The sequence below is a fragment of the Podarcis melisellensis genome (genome assembly GCF_964234715.1).
Source record: "Podarcis melisellensis genome assembly, chromosome: 11".
Classification (NCBI taxonomy): Eukaryota; Metazoa; Chordata; class Lepidosauria; order Squamata; family Lacertidae; genus Podarcis; species Podarcis melisellensis.
Genome location: NC_138543.1, coordinates 7,328,417 through 7,356,406, shown reverse-complemented (window position 1 = coordinate 7,356,406; position 27,990 = coordinate 7,328,417). Strand labels below are relative to the sequence as shown.

The following is a 27,990-nucleotide window of genomic DNA, read 5'->3' as shown; positions in this document are numbered from 1 at the left end:
ATGCAAACTCTCAGCAATAAAATCCAAAGACATCTGTCTAGAATACTCAACCAGTGGCCAGAAATTTCACCCCCTTCTTTTGAAGATTTTGCCTTCCAAATTATTTCTTAGCAAAACTCCCAATACCTTTTTGTGTGTGTGTGTAAGTTAAGAACATTTCATATGTGGTCTAATGAAAACATGCAGCACATCCACAGAGCCTACCAGTGTTCCTTCAGAGGCGAGTTCTGCTTTTTAGTCATCAAAATATAACCACTCCCTTACTGCAGTGTACTTTTGAAGTGGGCAAGTGTGTTCTGAAATGCTTACAAATATTCAAAAGCCATTCATAAAAATGATTTATGGGTAAAACGGAAGTAAAACCAAAACATACAATGCTTTAACTATGAAGTTGTTAAAATCAGGTCCAATGGTAAAACATTACACAAACCACTTTAAAACAGCAGTTGTCACTCAGGCTGTGTGGAAGCCATAATCAAGCTACTCCCAATGCAACAGTACTTTTGTCCAAGTGGATCATGTCCCTTTTGAGCACAGTATAAAAGAGCCTACCAAAGCAGCTCTGTTGTACATATTATAGGTTGTTTGTTCTCCTAATCCTTTGCCTCAAATAAGCTTCACTACTGGGAAGTATCTGTGAGGGGAGAAGTCAAATTCTGGCGGAACCTAGAAGAAAAAGCATTGAGAGATACTTTAAAGCATGTCCAAATGACTCCTTAATTAAGCATTTTGGATTCCAAGAGTGAGAAAACCCTGAAGATGAACAGCAAAAAGGTGAAACAAAAAAATTCCTTCCAGTAGCACCTTAAAGACCAACTAAGTTAGTTCTTGGTATGAGCTTTCGTGTGCATGCACACTTCTTCAGATAACCAGTATCTGAAGAAAAGATAACCAGTATCTGAAGTGTGCATGCACACGAAAGCTCATACCAAGAACTAACTTAGTTGGTCTTTAAGGTGCTACTGGAAGGAATTTTTTTGTTTTGACTATGGCAGACCAACACGGCTACCTATCTGTAGCAAAAAGGTGAGACAAAGCACTCTTTACCTTCTTTTCCAGACACAAACCATACAGAACTTATGCAAAAATTAGATACACTGCCAAGTGCACTATATCGGACTAGGGATGGATGGGCCAGTCTTTATAAATTTCATGTGCCTTTTCAATACATCCTGATTGTGTGCAGACTTTTTCTGTTTTTTTTTGGGGGGGGGTTAGGGTTTGCTTTGGGGGTCTTCAAAGTACTTGCTATACAAGGGATGACTTTATTTTTCCCCATTTCATAGGCACAAACTGCCTGGAGTGACTAAAGCGCAGCTCCTGCCACACATTTTGAAAATGGGGTCGAAACTGGCTCTGGGAATAGCAGCTTATGATAAACCCACTGAGTTGTCCATAGCTGTCAACTTTGCACTTTTCTTGTGAGGAATCCTATTCAGAATAAGGGAATTTACCTTTTTTTTTAAAGGGAAGCATTGACAGCTATGGAGCTGTCATTTTCACTCATACAATGAACCTGGGAGGCTTTCCAGGACAATGCATGTAAAAAAGCCATTCTTTCCTCTATGCAAGTCTCTGAGAGGGATGCCATATTCTCATGACTTGCCACTCCAATGACAGCTTTATTTTCACCCTGAGTGGTGGGAGCTATGTTTTTGAGCCGTGCAAGGCAGCTAGTAACTTTTAAAAGAACAGAAAGCACTGACAATAGCCCTCAACCACTTCATACAAATACGGTGTGAGGATTCCTACAGAGAACTACATTCCAATCTGCACACTAGTCTGGGAAGTGGAGATCGGGTGTGTTCACTTAGGAAAGTAAAGGTAAAGGTAAAGGGACCCCTGACCATTAGGACCACTAGTGGCCGACTCTGGGGTTGCAGCGCTCATCTCGCTTTATTGGCCGAGGGAGCCGGCCTACAGCTTCCGGGTCATGTGGCCAGCATGACTAAGCGCTTCTGACGAACCAGAGCAGCGCATGGAAACGCCGTTTACCTTCCCGCCGGAGTGGTACTTATTTATCTACTTGCACTTTGACGTGCTTTTGAACTGCTAGGTTGGCAGGAGCAGGGAGTGAGCAATGGGAGCTCACCCCGTCGCAGGGATTCGAACCGCCGACCTGATCGGCAAGTCCTAGGCTCTGGTTTAACCCACAGCGCCACCCCCAAAACTGGTCGGTTGGTGTTATGTACGAATCAGGACATGGAGTTCAATGGGACTTATTCTCAAGTATGTTGGTAAAGGGCTGCAGCCCAACCAAGAGTTTTTAAGGTACAGTGGTACCTCGGGTTAAGTACTTAATTCGTTCTAGAGGTCCGTACTTAACCTGAAACTGTTCTTAACCTGAAGCACCACTTTAGCTAATGGGGCCTCCTGCTGCCGCTGTGCCGCTGGAGCACGATTTCTGTTCTCATCCTGAAGCAAAGTTCTTAACCTGAAGCACTATTTCTGGGTTAGCGGAGTCTGTAACCTGAAGCGTCTGTAACCCGAGGTACCACTGTATTACAACATAGCACAATGTCCTTTAGAATAAATGTATTAAATATTATACTATTAAGTTGTTACACAACATGCCCCACCAATATAGTTTGTTATCTGCCATTTTAACTGAAACTATGCACCAATTCTTGAGTATGCCATTAAAAATATACTATTTAATCATGGCCCGCTAGCATGTGACATATTTGCAATACATCTACCCCTTCTGATAGTCCAATGCTATGTTTTAAAAGCAGTGATATTAACTTAGCAACAATTTGCTTACTTTAGAATCCTTTTTGTGACCTCCTGCCAGCAGCTTCATGACCACAATATTGGGCTTAGCAACTTTAAGAATTCTGTTCACCTAAACAGAAATATTAAGTTTGATATAGTTCACAGACAGAAAAAAAAGAATTGAATTCACAATAAAATGGTACTTGCAGTGTTTACTGTATTTGTTTTCTGTATTATTTAAAAAGGAGCAAAACTTTACCCAAACACCAACACTCTGCTTTCAAGTTACCATATTTTTCACTCTATAAGACGCACCCAGTTTTTGGAAGAGGAAAACAAGAAAAAAAATATTCTGAATCCCAGAAGCCAGGACAGCCAGTGGGATCTCAGCGCAACAATTCCACTGGCTGTCCTGGCTTCTAGTTTAGCTGCGCACAGCCTCCTCAGCTGGGAGAGGCTGCGCGCAGCTAAGCCAGAAGCCAGGACTGTAACTGAAGCAATGTTAAATGCTCAGTTTAACAAACGCCCGAATCAAGTGCCAACAATTTATACAGCCAATTCTTAGTAATATATGTTAGAAAGGATCTCACCTCATGGTCTGGGTTAGGGATATTTTCCAGGATCATTTTAGCTTGCTGAAAGTGTTTGCTAGCAGCCATGTAGAGATCAGAGGACTGAGGTGGAGGACTGTATTTGTTTAGGTCAGACATTTCCTAAATATCAGAAAAATAAGCATCCTTGAAGAACAGCCAAAATCCCCCAGATAGATCCTTCTTTTGAATGGGGCGACACTTTAGAGACACAGAGGTGACAGCACAATGAAGCAAAATAGTTTCTACACATTTACTCCCTAGTTCTTCCTTGTATCATTTTGTAATTGGATAAAAGGCAATCTATGAAATAATTTTAAAAGATTTAATGCTTTGCAACTAATGAACACTTGGGAAATGGCTTTTTATTTCATGTGCTTTGGTTTTAAATATGGCATGCTCCCCAAGGTAGGCAGGCAAATAAAGAAGGAACCTTGGTATGTGCCTTGCTTAGTGAACAGTGTGTTGCCTGCCTCCATTACAATGGAGGGAAACCCATCAAACTGGTACAGATCCAAAAGGAAGGGGAAAGAAACCATATAATATACACACGTCCTGTAATGTTCTTGTGGCTCACCTTGAACTGCAAATAGTGTACGGGTGGTGGCGTGATGACACTGTTGAAAGGGGCAAACCTGTGCTCGTACCGAACTTGCTCACTATCGAGCTCAAACTTCGGCTTTCTCACTTTGCCATCCATATCAAAAGCAATCATAGTCTTCAGGAGAAATAGGGAGACAAGGAAGAGAAATGCTCAGAATGAGAAATCTGCTTATTGCAATGTACAGTGGTACCTTGGATAATAACTTAATTCGTTCTGGAGGTCTGTTCTTGACCTGAAACTGTTCTTAACCTGAAGCACCACTTCAGCTAATGGGGCCTCCTGCTGCCGCCGTGCCGCCGCTGCACGATTTCTGTTCTTATCCTGAAGCAAAGTTCTTAACCCGAGGTAATATTTCTGGATTAGCAGAGTCTGTAACCTGAAGCGTACGTAACCTGAAGCGTACGTAACCTGAGGTACCACTGTATCAGCAACAGAAGCACTGGCGCACATACAGACACAAGTGACTCCAGAAAGATGCCAGAGGAAAAATAAATGTAGCTGCAACACAATGAAACGTGACACATGTGGTTTCCACTCATTGGTCTCTTGAAAGGGGTGTTACAACTGAAATGTATTTACTAATCTGCCAAGCTGATTCCAGTAGCCTCACACCTTAGAGACAAATTTGGCAGTATTAAGGAGAGGAACTTCCAATACAAGTTGTACGGAACAAATCTGCGGGTGCTAGTTCTGCTTTGTCACCACAAAACAAAACAAAAAGAATGCCAACATTTCCTTAGGTACTTTCTGGCATATAAACTGCATCCCATCTTAATTGAGGACAAGCAGTTTCTCTGGATCATAATCTTTGTTTTTAACACCACAACACGCTGACTATAGTTTTATCCACACACTAACTCATTTGGAAAAGTGTCACGGAATGCAGACATAACACTGCTCATTCTAAAACTATAGCATCACATGCTCTCTCCCAGCACCAGAAATTCCCCTGGCAAGCCCAACCCATAGCTAGCTTTTGAGCTGAAAGAATGATACTAACCAGTCTGGGATCCAATATAGCCAACAACTGAAATTGTTTCATAGTTAAGCTATGTTTGCACTGTTCCTACAAAAGCATTACTTAGGAAAACATGCAGTCATTTAGGAGTGTTCAAGTACAGTTTTCTTGCCTTAATTCTGAAAAGTATCCAAATTTCATTTTTTTTTTAAAAAGTTATCTTTACAATCACAATCCACAACACATCACTCACCTTATACATTCCAGCACACATGTTTTGATAGGCTTGGCTCATGGTGATCTCTCTGCTCAGAGGACGAGCTGCAAATTCCGTATACAGAAATATTTGCCATGTAATGTTGATTTCACCAGAATTTTAAAAATCCAGGATGTAAACAACTACGGCAGTTTTTGCAAGTGACAGACCCACTACCCTGCAAAACCCAAAATTAACTACAAGGTTCATGTAGCCATAACAAAAATCATGCTTCAACTTCTCAGGGGCAGAAGAACTTGGGGAGGGGGGAATCACTGTTGCTGTATAAAGAACTAAAATAGGATGATTAATAGATGAATTATGAGTTTTATTACTCAACAATAAAAGTGAAGTGCCAATGTCCAGCCAATTAGTAAGGTTTCAATCACCGGGGATGTCAGGTGATTAACAGATGGACTCCCCCCCCCACACTTTCCAAATCTGACCTGGGGGTGGGGTAGTAGGGGAAATAGGATCTGGCCTACTGGCGAGATCTAGTTCCGTAATCCCTAGACTACAGAGAATGAAACACTTTATTCAGTGGTTACGTTTTGAAATGTAACTATAAATAGTTATAAATATTAACTATAAATAGTTATATTCAATTTCATCATTCAGTCACACGTAACAGTCTTATGAATCTACATTTTAAAATGGTCAACAACAAACATTAGACTCATACGATATGAAGATAAGGGAAATACCTATTGAACAACAACCACCTTATTTAGATGGCTGAACACAGGAAAAACATCAATTTCAAGTGTTCTTACAGAAACATAAGATGTGATATAAACCAGCTTGCAAGGTATTTGAAAAGCAGCTATACCTTTTTTCTTTTTCTTGGTTTTTTTATTACTCCGGCCTTTCTGCTGCTCTTCCATTATTCTTTCTTCTGCCATTTGAGAGCTATCAGCACGGCTGAGTGTTGACATTAGCCACGCATAGAGAAACTCAGAGAGATACCTACAGCAGAAAACAGTACTAAATTTAGGCGAATCTTGGTTACGTTGCTGGGATGAGCAAGACCTCATTCTTGAGTAGCTGAAGAGCACCCACTATAAATGCTTTGAATACAAAAACAGGTTTTCAGTATAAGCAGCACACCAGGCCTTGGCAATATGGTGACAGATTGTTGAAAACTAGTTTTGAATCCACATTGTGATAAAGCAGTTCAAAATATTTGCCCTGACAATAAACTGCTTGAAGCCAGAGAATGCTCTTGTCTGTTAACCGGTCCAGCTGTCCTCTGCCTCCTGCAAGGGGCAGCAAACCACAAAGCAGACACGGAGCAGGATCTTTCCTCTAGCTATCACACTACTAGCTCAGCTGAGGCACAGAAAGGCTTCCATGCCTCAGCTGAGCAGTTTAAAAATGTCCCTCTGGCTCGCACACAACTCGGAGAGGTATTGGGACTTGCCTGCTTCTTCCTACTGTAAGGCGGGGAGGAAGACGCTGATGAGATGCATTTCAAACATCGTGATACATCAGCCTATTGTTGTATTTACCTGACAATATATCACAATGTTAAAAACCAAATATTGCCCAGCCCTACAACAAACATCCTTGCAATTTACGGTAAATTCTTGCAAATCTTGTGCAGTATAAATAGCAGTTCAAAGAATGCACTTATGCTGCACTGCCTATTCTGCTACAGAATGCATTGTATTTTATTGACAACAGTATCTCCTCCCTGCTCCCAAGTACCATATTTTTCGCTCGGATAACGTAAACTTCGGGTTGCGAAAGCAGCAAACCTGGAAGTGTTTTGCCGTGCATGCATGCACAGAAGCGGTCCCTCCGGTTGCGGAAACCTTGGGATCTGACCGGAGCTCCAGAATGGATCCTGTCCGCAACCAGAGGTACCACTGTATTTCTTTACACAGCGCATAGGCTACGAGATTCCCTATGACAAGATGTAGCAACGGCTACCAACTTGGAAAGTTTAAAAAGGGAACTAGGACAATGCATGGCACTTAAGACCATGGCACTTAAGACTCAAATGTGTGCGCGTCCTATGGAGTGAATGCAGGCTCCTTGGCTTCAGCGATAGCAACGCGAAGCCTCCGAAGCACAGAGGGAGCGCTCCCTCCACGCTCCGGAGGCTTCATGTTGCTTTCGCTGAAGCCTGGAGAGCGAGAGGTGTCGGTGTGCACCGACCCCTCTCGCTCTCCAGGCTTCAGGGATAGACGCCTGAAGCCTTCGGAGCTCAGCGCTGTATTCTGGAGGCTTCAGGTTCCTTTCGCTGAAGCCAGGTGTGTCTTGCTCTCCTGGCTTCAGCAAAAGAAACCCGAAGCCTGAGGAGCGCAGCGGGAACTTACGCTGCGCTTGGAAGGCTTCAGGGATAGCCGTGCGCAACCCCTCTGGCAGGGAGAGGCTGCATGTGGCTATGGCTTCTTTAGCCCCGCGCAGCCTCTCCCTGCTGGAGGGCTTGCGCACGGCTAAGGCACAAGCCAAGACAGCGAGCGGGATGGATCCCGCTCGCTGTCTTCGCTTGTGCCTTAGCCGTGCGCAACCCCTCTGGCAGGGAGAGGTTGCGCGCGGATAAAGAGGAAGCCAAAATAGCGAGAGGGATCCATCCCGCTCGCTGTCTTGGCTTGTGCCATAGCCATGCGCAACCCCTCCAGCAGGGAGAGGTTGTGCGCAGCCTGTACGCTGCTCTTTGGGGCTGGGGGGGGGGAATATTTTTTTCCTTGATTTCCCCCCTCTAAAAACTAGGTGCGCTCTATGGTCCGGTGCGCCTTATGGAGTGAAAAATACGGTAATTTGTTCCTCTTACCAATATATGTAGTAGTATTCGTGCATACTGTAGAGTTCCAGTTCAAACCCACTCAGAAGATACTGTATCATGATGCGAAGGTTATGGTAAAGGACCCAGGTGCCCAAGCAGGCCAAGTGTTGCCTTTGGGGTTCTTGTTTCAGCAGCATACTGTGAAGCGCTGCGTCCACTTTTTCTGCCTAACAAGTTGAAAGAAGTGGCGTTATGCTCAAGTATCACGTCTGTAAATTGCCAAACAATATTGACAAAAGTCATGATTATGCCCGCAGCCACATTCCCCATAAGCTAGATGACAAGAATGTCATATACTTGAAACAGCAAAATTGAAGAAGTGTTCAAAGGAGTAGTAGGTCATGCTCAAAATATTCTAATTTGTATTAAATTAAGCACTCTTGTTTCCCAGAGGATGTCACACCCCAGAAATTTGCTTCTTAGGCACATTAATTTTTGTGTGTAACCTAGACATTTCTTAACCACTATAATCAACACTTCCCCACTGTGGAATGCTTTTCCTTTCACTAATCCCAGTGCATATTCTCTACTTTAATACACCTGTGTACTTTGTTATGCCACATCATTTTAAGGAGATAAAGCACTTGTCAATAAAACATACAGTAGTATGGCCATGTGTAAAGAAAAAAACATTTCCCCCCAAAGTTAAAGGTAAATATTCCTGGACAATGAAATTTGGATTAAATTTAAATGCTTTTTGAAACAGCAAGGAGAGTGCAACAAAGCAAGCCTGCAAATGGGGTCTTGGAGAAACGAGGAAGGAATAGCAGCAGCAGTTAGCTTGGCCATTAGAAACTCTGTCCAAGGTTCTAGTGCTGACTGCACAGCTTACACATTTGACAGTTACAAGAGCTGTTGTGGGGGAAGGATAGAAAACACAAAGCACTGTTCATGATCTTATGCTCTGTACAGTATTGTGTCTCCCTTTGAATTACCTCATCTTGCAAAGTAGCAAATTCCTCAAGAATATGGCCAAGTTTATCTCTCTGACGAGCCCTATTGTGCCCATGAATCTGAATCAAACTACAGAATGGCTGGGGAAAAAAAGAAAGTCTGGTGAATTTTTAGACTTGTACTTCATTTTCACACCTTAGACTTTATTTGCATTACACATCATAAGGCAGTTCCTTAAGTTAACTAGAGGTAGCCTGACACTTTGTTGTGCCCATCTTGGCCCTTTTGAAACACCACCAAAGGAAACCTGGCTGAGTTCTTGGCTCAATTGCAGTGCTGACTTAAGGCAGTCAGGGAGCTATTTATCTGAGTCGATGTGCTGGTTGGACAACACAGAGCCAAACACATCCTGCATATTGTTAAAACAAACAGGTATAGAAAGATGTCACTCATTTCAAAGACGATGCTTTAGCAAAGAAACCACAGGGATAAAAATTAGGATTTGGCAGAAACTTTTTCTTTTTCTCTGATAGGTCCATGATTAGCTGTTGGGAGGTTCACCAAAGACAGTATAAGATGAGGGGATCAGTGATTCAGAGTCTGAACATGGCTTGGGCAGAGAGGTCTGCCAGGCTGGAGAGAGGTACCTGCAATAGATATTGCTACTAGTGACATCTTGATTAAGGTGGGTGCCAGTTTCTTATCTCCCGCTGCCTGATATTTAACTTCACTGTTTCAGTAGAATGATGCAGTAACAAAATAAAAGCTTGCTACCAGTGCCTTATTATGGTAAAAGCTGGAGGCTCAACATTTGTGTTAGGATTGCTCTTCAGCATGCAGACTATGGAAACCTCTGCTTAGATCTCTCCAAGCCTTTTAAAACGTTAACATTCTATCCATCATCGAACACGGGCAAAGCTTGCTTCTAAAGGTTGATCTCACCCCAATAGCTCTTTCTTCTAATCCTCCATGGGGCAGGAATAGCAAGGGTCCCAATGCCCTTAGCAGGCATTAAGGGACGGTTTGTAAAGAGGGAGAAGGAGCCTTCAGAAGGATGAGGAGTCAGTCCTCTTTCTTTTCTATTTATTGGGGGTGGAGGAAGAGTAGGCGATAATGTTCTGAACATTTCCTAAGTATTTTAAGGTCTCCATCACAGAGATCTCTGCACCCTTAAGAGTTCTGCTTCATAGACACTATATTTTCCCATAGAACCTTGCATTTTTTTGGGGTGTGTGTGTGTGTGCTAAAGCCTGATCAGGTGCCTGAGGACCCAATGAGATGCCGCTTGCAGGGGAAGCACCCGACTGAGGTAGGTCTGTTTTACACAAAAACAAGCTGAGGTGACTTAGAATGCCCATCCAAACTATCTCTGTACTTTATCTTTTGCTGCCTCAACTGCTTCATCCAAGCTTGCAAAGTGTAAGTAACTTCAATCCCTACAGGCAGATAAACCGAAGGAACTCGAGGAAGAGGAGAGTAATCTGTGCTGGGGGCAGGCGACACTTGCTACTCAATCACAGCTACAGTAAAATCCAGAATTTCTCCATTTACTTCTGCCATGGGGACAAAACCCAAAACTTACTGTAACCATAACTTCAGGCTGGGCTTCCTCCTTTCCCAAGGAGTTATATTATAGATCATGGTCCTCACGCAGACGTTTTTCTCCCTCTGTCATAATATCAACCCCCAGTGTCACAGAAGGGATTCAGGAATGACCAGGGAAGTACAGTAGTATCTTGGCTTACGTTACCCTCGGATAACGTAAACTTCGGGTTGCGAAAGCGGCAAACCTGGAAGTGTGCGTGCATGTGCAGAAGTGGTCCCTCCGATTGCAGAAACCTCGGGATCTGACTGGAGCTCCAGAATGGATCCCATCCGCAATCGGAGGTACCACTGTACTTCTTTACAAAGCGCATAGGCTATGGGATTCCCTATGACAAGATGTAGCAACGGCTACCAACTTGGAAAGTTCAAAAAGGGGACTAGGACAATGCATGGCACTTAAGGCCATCAAAAGCTACTGGTCATGGTAGTCGTGTACTACCTCTCGGAGCAGAAGCAGCCTGCACCCAAATGTCGATGGCTGGGGAATGCAAGCAAAAGAGTAGCACTGCCCTCCTGCTTGTGGGCTCCTCATAAGCATCTGGTTGGCTACTGTAGGAACAGAATGATGGACTAGATGAACATTTGGTCCAACAGTCCTCTTTTTACATGAAAATATACCATCTTTTATACTTAATGTGCATAAGTGTTTAAATATTCTGTAATGCCATCAATACTCACTCGAACACAGTGCGTGACAAAGGAGTCAATGTAGTCCTTAGCCTGGTGGTTATTATATAGACAACATCTAAGAGAGAAGGGACAAAATTGTTCTAAGTGAAAATCCTGCAGTGTTGTAAAATCAAGGGGTTGGCTAACCATCCTGAATATGGCTGTGCCATATTGACCTCAGAACTGTTTCTAAGGGGATGTGTAAACCAAAAGCATTGAAAACTAGTGAGAGATTGTGTTCATTAGGGACTCCGTTCTTATGAAGTAGCTGATAGTATAAAAAGCTGCATGATCCTGAATGGGAAAATAATCAAACTTATTTTAGGTTCTAAGTGTTCCTTGCAGATTTACATCTAACATTTTTGTGTTCCTCTTTAAAAGTTTGGCATCACATGGGAACAACTGCAGTCATGCTGGACTGTCTGATGAGGAAGATAAATATCACCTCCTTTTGGCCTACTTACAGACATTCAAGGAGAGGCAAATGATTCGCCATTATTCACATACAAAGTTACAATGCAGTAGAAGGTAGCATCTAAGTCCCATTCTGGTATCACAGCCTGCAAATAATTGCCTTTTATAGACCCCAAAGCATGAACAATTTTCATTTAACTGAATCTAGTCAGATGCTGTATGATTTTTGTTAAATAATGAGACATGAGGTAAACATGCATATAATAACATCAAAACTAGATTTTGTTACTCACTTAGGTGAAAGTACTGGAGGACTGACAAAAGATCGCAGGGCATCTTTCACCATATCTTGCATGAGATGAGTACCAAATACCTTTTTGTTATCCACAAGAAAAGTAGTCTGCAACAAACAGTAAGTTTGTTACTTCACACAGTGAATTCACACACCTAAAACGTATTTTCTGTATACGTCATTTTCTACTTGCCTGTAACAATGATCTTGAAAGAACGCAAGGTGACTGTTCACTAAATTCACAGAAAAAATCCTAATAAACAGAATTTGAGAAAAATTATGATTAGCATAACACAAAGATTTACACCTTGAAGAAATAAAATTCAGCTCTGCAGTGAACATATGAATCCATTAGAAAGGACTCTCTATAATAACCTCCTAAATGCCTATAATTTGATTTGTTTGTCTACTCCTTGAGCACTTTGCTGATGTAGATACCATTAAAATGTTGAAAGGGAGAGGGTATTGGTTCTCTAATACATAGTGAGAGAGTTGGGTGAGTTTTACTATCTCCATTTGGTATGGAGAAATTTTTGGCAGATAGAATGAAAAGAAAAAGAAAAACTTCCCTGAGTTCTGCATTAACTGTAGGGTTGTAGCCAGCAGTGGCATGAAGTGGAAGCACTTCTGCCTGTGCAAGACTGGACACCCAGTTTGTTGGAGGAACTGGACATGGAGGAAGGGCTTAATTTCCTTCATGAGCACAAATCACCCCATGTATGAGATAAGCCAACAGGTCCAAGGTCAGCCAAGCCAGTTGCTATGACAATGGCCCAGTGCCGGCCTCAGCTCATTGTGTCTGGGCTCTTGTGCTGTCTGTGTCGGAGTCTGTCCTTCTGTGTCAGGGTCAACCATGAGAAGTGAGGTGGAGTCTGTGTTAAATCTTTAATTGCTGGAGCAACATACCGTATTTTTCGCACCATAGGACGCACTTTTTCCCCTCCAAAAATGAAGGGGAAATGTGTGTGTGTCCTATGGTGCGAATGCAGGCTTTCGCTGAAGCCTGGAGAGTGAGAGGGGTCGGTGCGCACCGACCCCTCACGCTCTCCAGGCTTCGCACACGCTGCTTGTGGAGACTTGACAGCATGCCGAAGCCTGCGCGCGCTGAGCTCAGCGTGCCCAGGCTTTGCAGACCTCTCCGCAAGCAGCGGGAGCGCTCCCACGGCTTGCAGAGAGCTGCCTGTTTGGGGGCTGGGGTCGGGGGAAGCTCGAGCTTCCCCCGCCCCAGCCCCGCGCCTGGGGGGAAAATAATTTCCCCCCTTTATTTCCCCCCCAAAAAACTGGGTGCGCCCAATGGTCTGGTGCGCCCTATGGTGCGAAAAATACGGTAAATACTTTGAACTTGTATATATTTGTATCTGCAAATACCTGAAGGAGCATCTTCACCCCCATCGTTCAGCCCAGACACTGAGGTCCAGCGCCAAGGGCCTTCTGGCGATTCCCTTATTGCGAGAAGTGAGGTTACAGGGAACCAGACAGAGGGCCTTCTCGGTAGTGGCGCCTGCCCTGTGGATGTCACATCCCACCAGATGTCAAGGAAATAAGCAGCTATCCTATTTTAAAAAGACATCTGAAGGCAGCCCTGTTTAGGGAAGTTTTTAATATTTAATGCTATATTGTTTTTAACACTCGATTGGGAGCTGCCCAGAGTGGCTGGGGAGACTCAGCCAGATGGGTGGGGTATAAATATTATATTATCATCATCACTACTCCTACTAGCTGTGTGAATATACAGTGGACGTTCAGGTTGCGAACGTGATCCATGCGGGATGCAACCCGCAGCATTCGCAACCCGCAACAGCGTGTCTGTGCACGAATGGATTGCGCTTCGGCGCAATTTAGCACTTCTGCACATGCGCGACCACCAAAACCTTGAAGTAACCCATTCCGGTACTTCTGGGTTTCGGTGGTCTGTAACCCGGAAAAAATGCAACCTGAAGCGTCTTTAACCCGAGGTATGACTGTGTCAGTGTTCAAAACTATATTACTGAAGCCTTATCTTCTGCAGCTGTAAACTATTTTGGACCTTAAGCTACTTCTGTATGATGACTGGCACTGAGAGCAACTTCCGTTACAAGGACATCTCACCTCAGATTCCCAACATCGTTGTCACAGATCCTTTCTAAATACTGCAGCCACACTCCCTGCACCCCTTGAAAAGCTCCTGCTGAGGGTTGTGGGGGGATTTGTATAACAAATATAACGAGGTGGACTGCCATGGGTGGTGATGAGGATATCAGCAAAAACTTGCCTTCTGTGAGAAGAATGCTTATGTCTGCCTCCACCGAATACACCCCAGTTTTCACACCAATATTCTTTCCCTAGTTTTCACCTAAGTTTTATATTCTAAGTTTCCTCTATGTTTATTCCATATGTGAAACAACAAAAAGTAAAATCAAAGAAAAAGTATGCAGATATTTGTGCACAAATCCCAGGAGCTATTCAAGTAACATTCTCTTATGTCCCTATGAACAAAAAGCTAACAGTTGATACTTACCAATATGCAGTGCAAATTAGTTAAATTGACAACTTCACAGACAGTTTTTATTCGGTCTATAAGTTTTGAAAAATAGTTGACCATTTCTTCCCTTTTAATAATTTTTGCATATCGAGGAAAAGTTGGAGGAAGCAATCTCTGATTAACAAGGGGTTCAAAACCCATCATAATAGGATGATCTATTAAAAAAAAAAAGACAAATGTTCAATTACTATTCTTAATCCCAACTAAGTGCTGTATCATGCACTAGTTACTTCATCGGGGGGGGGGGGAATTAGGGTGGGGGAAAAACAAGGCATTCAAAATATTAAGCAATTTCATCTTGTCAATTAAGCAATTTAAAATGAATATTAGAAAAATAATATGATTAAGTTAATTTAGACTTGTTAGTGGCATTGTAATTGCTATTATGCATTATGATTATTTGTACTGTTGTATTTAGACAGATTCTTTTTTTGCAAACTGCTTTGAGCAGTAGTGTACCTGCAAAAAACCCAGTATATAAATAAGTGACTATGATTTATGACTCTGCATTTTTCTTCTCAGAAGGGAAACCATTTTATGTGTATTAATGTATACTTTACTTTGTGCGGATGACGCTCAGAGCTACATGCAATGTGACTGGATTTTGGCCATGAGTTTTTAAGAGGGCCATAGCCCACTATGACTCATCAGTCGGGTGTTCTGAGAAACAACCTTGTACAGTGGTTCCTCGCAAGACGAAAAGAATCCATTCCGCGAGTCTCTTCGTCTTGCGGTTTTTTCGTCTTGCGAAGCAAGCCCATTAGCGGATTAGCGGATCAGCTGTTAAGCGGCTTAGCGGATCAGCTGTTAAGCGGCTTAGCAGATCAGCTGATTAGCGGCTTAGCGGATCAGCTGATAAGCGGCTTGGGAAAAAGGGGGGGGGAGGAAAAAAACCCCGCAGGAACTCGCAAGACATTTTCGTCTTGCAAAGCAAGCCCATAGGAAATTCGTTTTGCGAAGCACCTCCAAAACGGAAAACCCTTTCGCCTAGCGGGTTTTCCATCTTGCGAGGCATTCGTCTTGCGGGGCACCACTGTACCGATTCACACGTATCAAATCACAGCTAGTGAACTGTTATCAATGAGAGCCAGATGATTGCTTTTTCACAGCACCTATGCAAATCTCTGACTGTATCATGGGAAGTGTATGCCATCAAGCATGGTGTAGCATCATTCAATAACATCCAGAGGGCAAATGAGGTAAAAGATTGTTGCCAAGTTGGCCTACACCCACGAAAGCTCTGCCACACCCCACCTGTGTGCAGAGGGCAAGCATCTGGTGTGGGGCAGTTTAAAAACCGGTTCAGCAGACGGGGTGTTTGTACTGCAAATCAGTGGTGCCTGAAAAGCCCCTTTCAAACTGCTGAGCAAAATAGTGCTTTGAAAGGAGCTTCTGAAAAAAAGCAATATAGATCACCTGTCATCCTTGCACCAACAGGTGATTGATTGGGGGGGGCAGCTCTGTCACACTTGGCCCACAAGGGGTGGGAGAGATAGCAATCTGACCCACTAGGCTAAAAAGTTTCCACAACCTTGCACTAGAATAACCTCCCTAATGACATGTGAACTAGCTCCTTCTCCTTATTGAAATAGCTGCAATGCCCATTTACTTAGAGTGGTTTTTGCACATTTACAAGATGGGGAGCTACCTGAATGATTCTTAATCCACAGAATTTTGCAACCTTTTACATTCTGTGGACAAGAGTTCTGCATCTGTGAACAAGACTCCATTAGCTGAACAACCGCATATTATGAAGAATGTTCAATAAAAACATCTATGTCTAGAATAACTAGAAGGTAAAGTAAAAGACCAAGACAAAAGATCAACCTAGATGAGCGTAGCAACAGGCCACTGAGTGGTTTTATACCTCAACAGAGACAAAGGCAGAGAACACTTCTGAAGATAATTGCTTACCTCCTTTGGTTGTGTCATTCTGAGCCTGAATGCCATGGTGTAATGAATTGTGGATAGCAGAAAGCAAGTCAGCTGCCTGAGTCATCAACTTCTGAGCTTCTGCAACTGCACTAGTCTTAAAAAAGCAATTAAAAAATCTCTGTGAATGACACTAGGCAATAAAATAACACCAGTATTTCAAGAGCAACGGATAAATGTCTACCATATGGTCCAGTAACAAAGCAATAGAATTATGCAACAAAAATGTTATATATAAGTGTAAAAGTTTATCTCTAAAGCTATGCTTCTGTTTTATACATGCTGCAATGGATAGCTATGAGCCATGTAATCAGTAGGAAGTAATCCTACAGGCTTCATTAGTGTGGCATAAAACGGCTACTGGGACAGATGAAGGGCACATCCTGTCTATCATCCTGCCCCTCAGATGCTCATAAGTAGGACATGAACACAGCAGCCTCCTGCCCAGCACAACTATTCTTTGGCCCCAGCATCTTTATTCAACCATAGGGGGCCACTGAAAAGCGAGGTTTCACATACCATCTGCCTTTAACACTTGAAGCAGCAATACTCTGTAACAATCATACCTCTTTTTTGGTAAAAGCTATTAATACAGTCAGTAATACTCGGGTGAACTTCACTCTGCTGAATACTGCAAAGCACTGTTGATGCTATAGGGAGGAAAAAATAAATCCCAAAATTAATGATTTCCAAATTTCCAGAAAAATAACGTTTAGACGAAATGCTACAAGCACATTTACAACTCATATATACAAAAGTTGTTTTCCAATAACTATTGTTTTGCTGGGACTTTATTATTGATAAGATTAAATTATTGCATCTTATGTGATTAATGTATATTTAGATACTAGATAATCTGGTGCATACTTCAAGCCCTTTAAAAAGAATAAAAATAAACAACCACGTGATTGGTCTTTTTGCATAATTCCTTGTAGTTTCTTGAGAAATATTTTATTTTAGAGCATATTCTAGGTCACTAGAAGTAGCTCAAGTAACCTTTTTACAATCTGTAATAGCATGCAACCATCCTTACTTCAAGTTCTACTTCTGGATCTCTCTCTTCTCCTTGTCGACTTCGAGTGCTCTACAATAACACACATTAGAAACAATTTAATTATATATTAAGTGAAGTACAAATTTCACTTTTCAGATTCTGCTGATTCTATCTATACACACTGCTTAGAAATTTTGGATTAAGTAGTTTATAAAGTTTATAAAGAAATGGGAGTGCCTGATCACCTCATCTGTCTCCTGAGAAATCTTTATGTGGGACAAGAAGCTACAGTTAGAACTGGATATGGAACAACTGACTGGTTCAAAATTGGGAAAGGAGTACGACAAGACTGCATATTGTCTCCCTGCTTATTTAACTTATATGCAGAATTCATCATGCGAAAGGCTGGGCTGGATGAATCCCAAGCCAGAATTAAGATCACCGGAAGAAAAATCAACAACCTCAGATATGCAGATGACACAACCTTGATGGCAGAAAGTGAGGAGGAATTAAAGAACCTTTTAATGAGGGTGAAAGAGGAGAGCGCAAAATATGGTCTGAAGCTCAACATCAAAAAAACGAAGATCATGGCCACTGGGTCCATCACCTTCTGGCAAATAGAAGGGGAAGAAATGGAGGAAGTGAGAGATTTTACTTTCTTGGGCTCCATGATCACTGCAGATGGTGACAGCAGTCACGAAATTAAAAGAGGCCTGCTCCTTGGGAGAAAGGCGATGGCAAACCTAGGCAGCATTTTAAAAAGCAGAGACATCACCTTGCCAACAAAGGTCTGTATAGTTAAAGCCATGGTTTTCCCGGTAGTGATGTATGGAAGTGAGAGCTGGACCATAAAGAAGGCTGATCGCCAAAGAATTGATGCTTTTGAATTATGGTGCTGGAGGAGACTCTTGAGAGTCCCGTGGACTGCAAGAAGATCAAACGCATCCAATCTTAAGGAAATTAGCCCCGAGTGCTCACTGGAAGGACAGATCATGAAGCTGAGGCGCCAATACTTTGGCCACCTCATGAGAAGAGAAGACTCCCTGGAAAAGACCCTGATGTTGGGAAAGATTGAGGGCACAAGAAGGGGACGACAGAGGACGAGATGGTGGGACAGTGTTCTTGAAGCTACAAACATGACCAAACTGCGGGAGGCAGTGGAAGACAGGAGTGCCTGGCATGCTCTGGTCCATGGGGTCACGAAGAGTCGGACACGACTAAACGACTAAACAACAACAGTTTATAAAGTCTTCCATTACCTATCCCTCCCTAGTAATCTGTTTAGATGAGAGAACTCTATGTCCTCATTCACTAAGACAAGTCATAAGATAAAGATTGGTTCAGACAACACAATAAGCAAAACAATGGCTTAGATCAACAAAACAGCCATGAAGGAGCGAAGCCACCATGATCTCCTTCCCAGGTGCTTGTACATGTGAACTTGGCCTATATTTATAAATACTGCCTAGTGTCAGAACCTAAGACACGTTTTGTTATGACAGAATTTATGAAGAGCCACCAGATTGCAGATCTACTAAGAGTCAGCAACCAAAGCTTGAAGCTTGTGATTCTGTGTTTTATATTAGCTGCATTTGATTGTACTCTTTACCATTTTGGGGCTATATTTAGCTTGCATTAACTGTGCTACAAATTTCTATATAAAATTAAAAATTGAGGGGGGGGGGATGAAAGAAATATACCTTAACTCGCCGTTGCATGTCATCCTCAACATCCTTCAACATACCTGGAAAAATGTAATTCAGTTTAGAAGCATAAATGCCACTTGGCAGACTCCTTTGTGTATCTAAGTAAATATTTCCATGCTACATGCAAGTCATTCTAACGAAATCAGGGAGGGGGTACATGTGTCCCTCCAGATGTTGAAGCACAACTTTGATCACCCCCCCACTATTAAGAATGATGGCTAGAGTTGCAACCTAACAACATCTGGAAGGTCATAGGTTCCTTAGCCCTTAAAATCTTTTCAGAACCCTAAATCTATTATTTTAATTTGCCTTCACTAATTTAATGACAGCATTCTTATTCTGAAGGTATTGTATTTCAAATAATCCAAACCAAGATCGGACATAATGGCAAGCTTGGCTTTGATAAGACATTTGGAGGACCATCTCAATACAGCTAATTTATTGACCGTACAATCTGTGCATAATGACTGAGCGTTAGTACTTGTGTCAAAGTTCAATGGAGCTCAATGGAACTGGATCCTAGGTAACTGTGCATAGGACTAGAATCTTATCCTTTAAAACCTATGACGCACAACTTTCTTCCCAGAAAAAGGACCGAATTGTTTCAGCTCTTACCTGTAACGCGAAGATCTGTCACACTATTCGCCATTTTAAATCCATACGTCATAGACTGAAAATCTTCCTAAACACAAAAAAGATAAATTAAGTGCTATAATCAAGGTGTATCTACCAACAACAACAGCTTCCTTCACAACCTTATGCACAAAGCACTGAAAATCCGGCTCTAGTTTTAGGTGGAAGCTATGCCTACAGATAATTTCAGTAGATTGCTTTTAAAAAATGCAAGATGTGTAAAATGCAATATAAAATGTTAAAATCACCATTCCATCAAAGTACTGGGGAACAAAGATAACTATTCTAGGCTGTATATAATTTACTGGAATAATAATACAGCTGATATACAGGCAGTCTAGTGTCCTTCCAGATGTTCTGGACTACAGTCTCCAGCATGGCTAATGGTCTGGGATGCTGGGGCTTGTAGTCCATAACATCTGGAAGGCATCGTGTTGCCTATCCTTGACATAGTGTTACAAAACACTGCTGCCCATGAAGCTGTTTAACAAATCAGTTTCCCACACAATTTTTAATGATAATTTCATTGTTTATTCTTTTTGTAAGCCACAATGAGATTTAAAAAACCAACTGAAAGGTATATAATTTTTTTATGAAATAAAGAATTATTAAATAAAGAACTAGTTATGATTTTAAAACCAGAAGCTACAATTGGAAGACAGCAGCAAGCTAAAAAACGTTGTACACGGCAAGTTGTATTTACTAATAATGGGTAGGAGAAATCATCAGCTGAACAATGACTTACCTCTTCAAATACTGCAGCTTTGTTTACTTTTTCTCTAGCAATATCACAGATTTTGAGGATCCCCAGAGCAAATGCCTTCATGGCAGGATCTTCTATAAAGTCTGGATTATGAATATAAAGGCAAGTGAATACTGTCTGTGCCAAAGAATGGCCTTCCAACCATGTAATCTGAAAAAGAAATCAAGCTTACAGAATGAAAAGGGCAGGAGACCAATTTTTTTACTCAATTCATATTTTTTTCACTAAAGTGTAACTGAATATTTAACTTCAATTCCACGATCCAAAAGAGGTGGGAAAATGTTGCTTTGAATATTGCCTACTCCATTCTACAGACAGCATGAAAAAACAAAGATGCTCTGATTTACATCATTAATGTGTTTTACATCCATTATACTTCAGTGAATATTGGGCACCAAATAGGTTCTATAAAGTAGTAAGGCTCATGGACACAATCTGGAAACCTAGGCAAAGTCATAGAAGGTAGGGAGTAGAAAGTTCATGCACAAATGAACTTTGAGTGGCAACGTAAGAGGTGCTACCAGAAAATGGCATTCATTCTTAAGGATTTCAGGCCCAATGACCTTCCAACTTGCTCTACCACATTTTCACCAGGTATAAAACTCCACAATAAGCTGGACCTTAAAACAGAAGCCCCGTCAGAGCTGCTGTCAGAAAACTGCAATCCAAAGGAAGTCAGGGACAATGACCTTCCACTTGCTCTTTCACATATGCTCAAGGTATAAAACAGCACACTAAGCTTGGCCCAACAACGGACGCACTACCATGTCCTACAGGAAAGCATCTAGACATCAGTCAGGATCTGAGCAGGGAATGTTGATTCAGGACTAGTGCAGCTGCAAGATTGTCACTACTCTTATCAGGGCACTTGTATGTAGGAGGCTGTGGCATGGCAGACAGACCAGGGCCAAATAGGTCAGATCTCCAAACACAGCCTTATTCACTACAAGAGAATCAGTAAGGGCTGCAATCTACCTAGCCTTGGAATTCACCTTCCCTCCATAGGATGCACTAGCATAGTGGGTGATGCATGGCTGGTTTTCCGGAATTTTACTCAATGTTAGTTTACATTTATAAATTTATTTCTGCAAAGGAAACAAAATCTGGGAGGATGAAATGTAATACTATACATTTTTTCATTTTGTCAGAAGTTTGATTATCCAAACTGAGCCATGTTTTAAAAATTATTTGTTCAGAGGAAATATACCATAGCTCTAATCTGGACCCTAAGTGCACTCCTATACATGTTTACTCAGAAGTAATCCCACCCACATTAATAGAAATCTAGTAGTTGTGTTTAGAACTGCATCTCCAGAAATGCTGTAGAGTTAAAATTGATAAGCTGTTCTAACTAGTAACTTGACTGGGAACTTCTATCAAAACACTCCTGGAGTACTGTTACTCATACTAATCAAACATAAAAACGTAATATTCTTACCAAGCAGCAAAAACAAGTGTCCATGATCCCTATCAACTCAGGTAATGATAAATCTTTAATTTTAATGGTACCATCCTAAAAAAGAGAGAGTGCGCACATGAATTTCCATCATTGGCAAATTAAATTTCATCAGCCTACTGAATAAAACCACCTGTATGGGGGCAGGGAGGTGAAAGTGATGTGCACAAATGGAAGTGAGACTCTAGAAGCAGTGTGCAGCTTTCTGCTGAGTTTGTAGTGATAGAACAAGAGTATGTATGGAACTCCATACAGTCCTCTCTGCCTTCTCCCTTAGAACCTCTCCTCCATGCATAGTTTTATTGTAATGGTTGTATGTTTTAATACATCATCAACACACACACACACACACACACACACACACACACACACACACACACAGTGAGTTGATGTTTAACTGTTTTTAAATTATTGCTTCCCATCCCCTATGTTTTACACTGTATCTATTTTAGTACTAAGCTGCCTTTAGACCCTGTTGAAGAAAAAGGCGGGATATAATAGTGGAACAGAGCTGTTCTACACTCACGTAGATCTGAAATTGCACACTGCTTTAAATTTGAAGTTTAGCATATTAGAGTTCATTAAATGATGATAATCATTTTCATGAATCACCAAGCAGCTGACAAAAACACAAAGTGTGCCAACCTTGATAGCTTGTTCAAAGTTAAGAACTTTTCGATTAACTTGGTTTCCAATCATACCAGCATCCATCTTGGGATCCATCATTTCAATAGCAGACATTGCTTCAAAAAGACCAAAACTAAGGAGAGCAACACAAACAGAAAAGAAAACCTAAGCTGGGACTAATGAATTCATATATAAGGCAAAAGCTGTTTCAAAGCATAACTGCCAAATACTGTGAAATAAAATCAAAGAGTTTATGCAATGTATTCATATCATGCAACTCATGAGTAGTCACCTTACATTAGGTGAATAGCAAGATGCCCTAGTAAGATGCAGAACATATATATGAAGTCTTCCAAAACATTTTAAAGGAAGGAATTGGGATATTCAACACACTGAAAAGCAAAATACCAGCTAAATGCAGAATTAATGAAGCAGTAAGATTATTCATTACTATGTATATACCTTAGCAATTCAATCCTATTCATGACTACACAGAAGTAAGTCTCACTGTGACACTGGCAAGTGTACTTCCATGATACAGGGATTAGGAATTTGTTGCCCAACAGATGTCGGACTCCAGCTCCCAACAACCCCAACAGTACAGCAAATGGTCAGAGATGATGGAGACTGTAGCCCAGCAATATCTGGAGGGCCACAGAGGTTTCTTATCACTGATGTAAAGGAATTAGCATTCTCAGGGAGGAGACTTCATCTGTGTCCACAGATGTCAGAGTTTACATTGAAATCAAATCTGCTAATGGACTTAGGCATTCCATGCATGCATAAAATACATATATGATGGATTGAAATTACTGTGAATGTCATATCCACAGTGAAAAAAATAGAGTAAACAAATGTAACAAATATAGAGCATGAGTTTAATTGTTTTCCATAATCTGAATGATTACAATCTTCATCTACTTTTACAAAGCTTTTACAAATATATGTTATGTGCCCAAGGTTTCAAAGCTTTAAGAAATTGAGGACTTAACTAAGCAGCAGAATTAACAATTATGAAAGAGGCCAATTAAAACAGTTCCAGAGATTAATATTCTACCTATAGTTATTTCTGACTAAGCATGTTTGTGGCTGAGGCATAAGAATCTGTTTTATCTAGGAATCGTATACCCCAGTCCTAAACAGCTTATTTTCTTGAGCAGGTTATTAGCTGAAAGTATGACTATACCATCGAAATCAGATTGATTATATTCTCTGCAGCCAAAGATGGAGAAGCTCTATACAGTCAGCAAAAACAAGACCTGGAGCTGACTGTGGCTCAGATCATCAGCTTCTTATAGCAAAATTCAAGCTTAAACTCAAGAAAGTAGGAAAAACCACTGGGCCGGTAAGATACAATCTAAGTCAAATCCCTTATGAATACACAGTGGAAGTGAGGAACAGGTTTAAGGATTTAGATTTGGTGGACAGAATGCCTGAAGAACTATGGATGGAGGCTCGTAACATTATACAGGAGGCAGCAACGAAAACCATCCCAATGAAAAGGAAATGCAAGAAAGCAAAGTGGCTGTCCAATGAGGCCTTACAAATAGCGGGGGAGAGAAGGCAAGCAAAATGCGAGGGAGATGGTGAAAGATACAGGAAATTGAATGCAGATTTCCAAAGAATAGCAAGGAGAGACAAGAAGACCTTCTTAAACGAGCAGTGCAAAGAAATAGAGGAAAGCAATAGAATGGGAAGAACCAGAGATCTGTTCAAGAAAATTGGAGATATGAAAGGAACATTTCGTACAAAGATTTCCATAATAAAGGACAAAAGTGGAAAGGACCTAACAGAAGCAGAAGACATCAAGAAGAGGTGGCAAGAATACACAGAGGAATTATACCAGAAAGAAATGGATGTCTCGTACACCCCAGGTAGTGTGGTTGCTGACCTTGAGCCAGACATCCTGGAAAGTGAAGTCAAATGGGCCTTAGAAAGCACTGCAAATAACAAGGCCAGTGGAAGTGATGGTATTCCAGCTGAACTATTTAAAATTTTAAAAGATGATGCTGTTAAGGTGCTACACTCAATATGCCAGCAAGTTTGGAAAACTCAGCAGTGGCCAGAAGATTGGAGAAGATCAGTCTACATCCCAATCCCAAAGAAGGGCAGTGCCAAAGAATGCTCCAACTACCGCACAATTGCACTCATTTCACACGCTAGCAAGGTTATGCTTAAAATTCTACAAGGAAGGCTCAAGCAGTATGTGGACCGAGAACTCCCAGAAGTGCAAGCTGGATTTAGAAGAGGCAGAGGAACCAGAGACCAAATTGCAAACATGCGCTGGATTATGGAGAAAGCTAGAGAGTTCCAGAAAGACATCTACTTCTGCTTCATTGACTATGCAAAAGCCTTTGACTGTGTCGACCACGGCAAACTATGGCAAGTTCTTAAAGAAATGGGAGTGCCAGATCACCTCGTCTGTCTCCTGAGAAATCTCTATGTGGGACAAGAAGCTACAGTTAGAACTGGATATGGAACAACTGATTGGTTCAAAATTGGGAAAGGAGTACGACAAGGCTGTATTTTGTCTCCCTGCTTATTTAACTTATATGCAGAATTCATCATGCGAAAGGCTGGGCTGGATGAATCCCTAGCCGGAATTAAGATCGCCGGAAGAAATATCAACAACCTCAGATATGCAGATGACACAACCTTGATGGCAGAAAGCGAGGAGGAATTAAAGAACCTTTTAATGAGGGTGAAAGAGGAGAGCGCAAAATATGGTCTGAAGCTCAACATCAAAAAAACGAAGATCATGGCCACTGGTCCCATCACCTCCTGGCAAATAGAAGGGGAAGAAATGGAGGTAGTGAGAGATTTTACTTTCTTGGGCTCAATGATCACTGCAGATGGTGACAGCAGCCACGAAATTAAAAGACGCCTGCTTCTTGGGAGAAGGGCAATGACAGGCCTAGACAGCATCTTGAGAAGTAGAGACATCACCTTGCCAACAAAGGTTCGTATAGTTAAAGCTATGGTTTTCCCAGTAGTGATGTATGGAAGTGAGAGCTGGACCATAAAGAAGGCTGATCGCCGAAGAATTGATGCTTTTGAATTATGGTGCTGGAGGAGACTCTTGAGAGTCCCATGGACTGCAAGAAGATCAAACCTCTCCATACTGGAAGAAATCAACCCTGAGTGCTCACTGGAAGGACAGATTGTGAAGCTGAGGCTCCAGTACTTTGGCCACCTCATGAGAAGAGAAGACTCCCTGGAGAAGACCCTGATGTTGGGAAAGATGGAGGGCACAAGGAGAAGGGGACGGCAGAGGACGAGATGGTTGGATAGTGTTTTCGAGGTTACCAGCATGAGTTTGACCAAACTGCGGGAGGCAGTGGAGGACAGAGGTGCCTGGCGTTCTCTGGTCCATGGGGTCACGAAGAGTCGGACACGACTAAACGACTAAACAACAACAACAACAACAATGACTATACCATATTTATGATAAAACCTCAGCGCCTAGGACTTGCCGATCGTATGGTCGGCGGTTCGAATCCCCGCGGCGGGGTGAGCTCCCGTCGTTCGGTCCCAGCTCCTGCCCACCTAGCAGTTTGAAAGCACCCTTAAGTGCAAATAGATAAACAGGTTCCGCTTTATAGCAGGAAGGTAAACGGCGTTTCTGTGTGCTTCTCTGGTGCTGGTTCACCAGAGCAGCTTCGTCACGCTGGCCACATGACCCGGAAGTGTCTGTGAGATGAGCGCACAACCCCAGAGTCTGTCAAGACTGGCCAGTACGGGCAGGGGTACCTTTACCTTTACTTTAAGTCCTCCCAAGTTCAACAAGTGTGTATAATGCTGAAGCTCTAGGTTGCTTTAAACAGTTTTCAGATTGATAGCATAAAACAATGTTAATTAATGTTCTTTAACTAGCTAACAGATTTGTCAAGAGCACACGATTAAGAGTAAGCACCACAAAAATCAGTAGATGACACTTCTATGTGTTTGTTTCAGACTAAGATGCGAGAAAAACATTATGAGAACTTGTTTTTAATGGTTCACTCACAGTTTGTCATGAAGCAACTCGCCCAACTTCAATTCTACAAGGAAATTAAAAAAGAACAACTCAAAAACTTTACATAACTACTCTCAAAAACTATTATATATAATAAAAAAGAAAAATAATCTGGATTGGTTTTGACATAATGCTCACCCGGTTTAGTATTAAAACATCAAGCTTAACTTTCCCCAACCTTGGCTCATACATTCTCCATACTTTGTGAGCAACATGAGGCTTACATTTATATACTGCCCTTTACCAAAGCTTTTTGCATAATCTGAATTTACATGGTTGATCTTCATATGGTTAGTGGAAACAAACCAAGTTCAAAACATGAGTTTCAATCCTGGCTTATTTTCACCAAGCATAGTTTAGGATTTGGAAGACATACTATACTGCAATTAATCTAAAAGAGAAGTAGAATCTTCTGATTGTTTCCTTAAACAATTGTTTAAGGAATTTCCTTAAACAATCAGAGGCTGGCAAAAACCAGCTGTTGCCACTAATTAAAGTGGATTGTTGGCACATAAGGTGGGAGAGTGATGGAGGGAATGGGAAGGGAAGGGTCCAAGTCAAGTCCACAACTCTCCATAACTCTCTTCTAAGTTTCCGCCTGGCATGCCTCCCCATCAAAGCAGCAACAGGCAGCAGAGTTCATGTGACACAGACTCCACCTTTTTTTTAATATTACAACGACAATATCTTTCAGTTACAGAGATTGTATCATATCTGCCCTCTAGACATTTTGAGGGCATAGCATGGACTTGTGCAAAGAGAAAAACTTTTTTTTTGGGGGGGGGGCGTTATTTACCTCTACAGCAGTCCTCAAAGTCTTGGGTGATATCTATCCAGCTCGTGTTACTCTTTTCCATCTTCTCAGGTATATTGAGCTCCCATCCCGAATCATCATCTTCTACTGAAGCCTTCATAACCATGATCTTAACCTGCAAGGATTTTTTTTGGGTGGGGGGGACGGACACAGGAAAAAAAAAAGGGAGCATTCAAACCTGGTCCTGCGGAACCGGGGAGAGGAGTGGAAGGGCTTTACTTGAAAAGGGGCCTAACTCTGCTCATTTGTCCAGTCACTGCGGTTTTCTAGGTTTTAAGATTATCATGGGGGGGGGGGAGCCAGTTTTAAAACCTGGCCGTGACGTGTTAATTGCTGACACCCCTCCACCGACCAAGGCGGCTGGAGGAGAGACGCCTCAGTCCTGAGGCGGGGCCTCTTCCCACCTGCTCCGCCGGGCGGCGGAATGAGGCTCCCCGGCCCCGAAACGGCCACTTCCCTGTCCCGCCTCGGACCGTAACGGCTGAAAAGGGAAGGCTGGGGGGGGGGGAGGCGGCCGACCTTCTCCCCTCCCCCCCCCCTCCGCGGCTGCCTCACCTGAGTCGCTCGCCTCGCGCAGCGCAGCCGAAGGAACCCGCTTCCCCCTCCCACTCTCACAAGCGCGGACCAGAAAGAGAACGCCAAAGCGCCGGCCCGCCTGCTGCGCACGCGCAGGACCAACACATTCCCCCTCCTCGTCATGCGCGCGCACCTGCCTCCCCCGCAACGGATGCAGATGTCGCG

The 27,990-nt window shown here is 42.2% G+C and overlaps 1 protein-coding gene across 2 annotated transcripts; it reads right to left on the bottom strand.

The window, feature by feature from the left end:
- Positions 1-325: 325 nt before the first annotated feature.
- On the bottom strand, positions 326-27,900 carry NAA35 (N-alpha-acetyltransferase 35, NatC auxiliary subunit). 2 transcript variants are annotated; one of them, XM_081930559.1, is made up of 23 exons: positions 27,805-27,900; positions 27,232-27,364; positions 26,427-26,460; positions 22,439-22,553; positions 21,776-21,850; positions 20,320-20,487; positions 19,557-19,623; positions 18,936-18,979; positions 17,275-17,325; positions 16,808-16,891; positions 16,224-16,338; positions 14,286-14,464; positions 11,982-12,041; positions 11,790-11,896; positions 11,092-11,158; positions 8,850-8,948; positions 7,903-8,081; positions 5,953-6,089; positions 5,121-5,188; positions 3,883-4,023; positions 3,306-3,428; positions 2,765-2,845; positions 326-666 (listed from the first exon to the last, which is right to left on the bottom strand). In XM_081930559.1, the coding sequence occupies exons 2-23, from the start codon at positions 27,353-27,355 to the stop codon at positions 607-609; spliced, it is 2,178 nt and encodes a 725-aa protein (XP_081786685.1). In that variant the 5' UTR covers positions 27,356-27,364; positions 27,805-27,900; the 3' UTR covers positions 326-606. The 2 variants fall into 2 exon arrangements, with proteins under 2 accessions (XP_081786685.1, XP_081786686.1); XM_081930560.1 differs by lacking the exon at positions 27,805-27,900 and adding an exon at positions 27,654-27,678.
- Between the last annotated feature and the right edge of the window lie 90 nt (positions 27,901-27,990).

Bases quoted from the DNA above. Each gene is read 5' to 3' on its own strand.
- NAA35 (XM_081930559.1), bottom strand. From the start codon at position 27,355: ATGGTTATGAAGGCTTCAGTAGAAGATGATGATTCGGGATGGGAGCTC. The intron at 17,326-18,935 runs GTATATTTCTTT...GTGTTATTGTAG, and splicing joins ACATGCAACGGCGAGTTAAG to AGCACTCGAAGTCGACAAGG. The intron at 667-2,764 runs GTAAGCAAATTG...TTTTTCTTCTAG, and splicing joins GTCACAAAAAGGATTCTAAA to GTTCCGCCAGAATTTGACTT.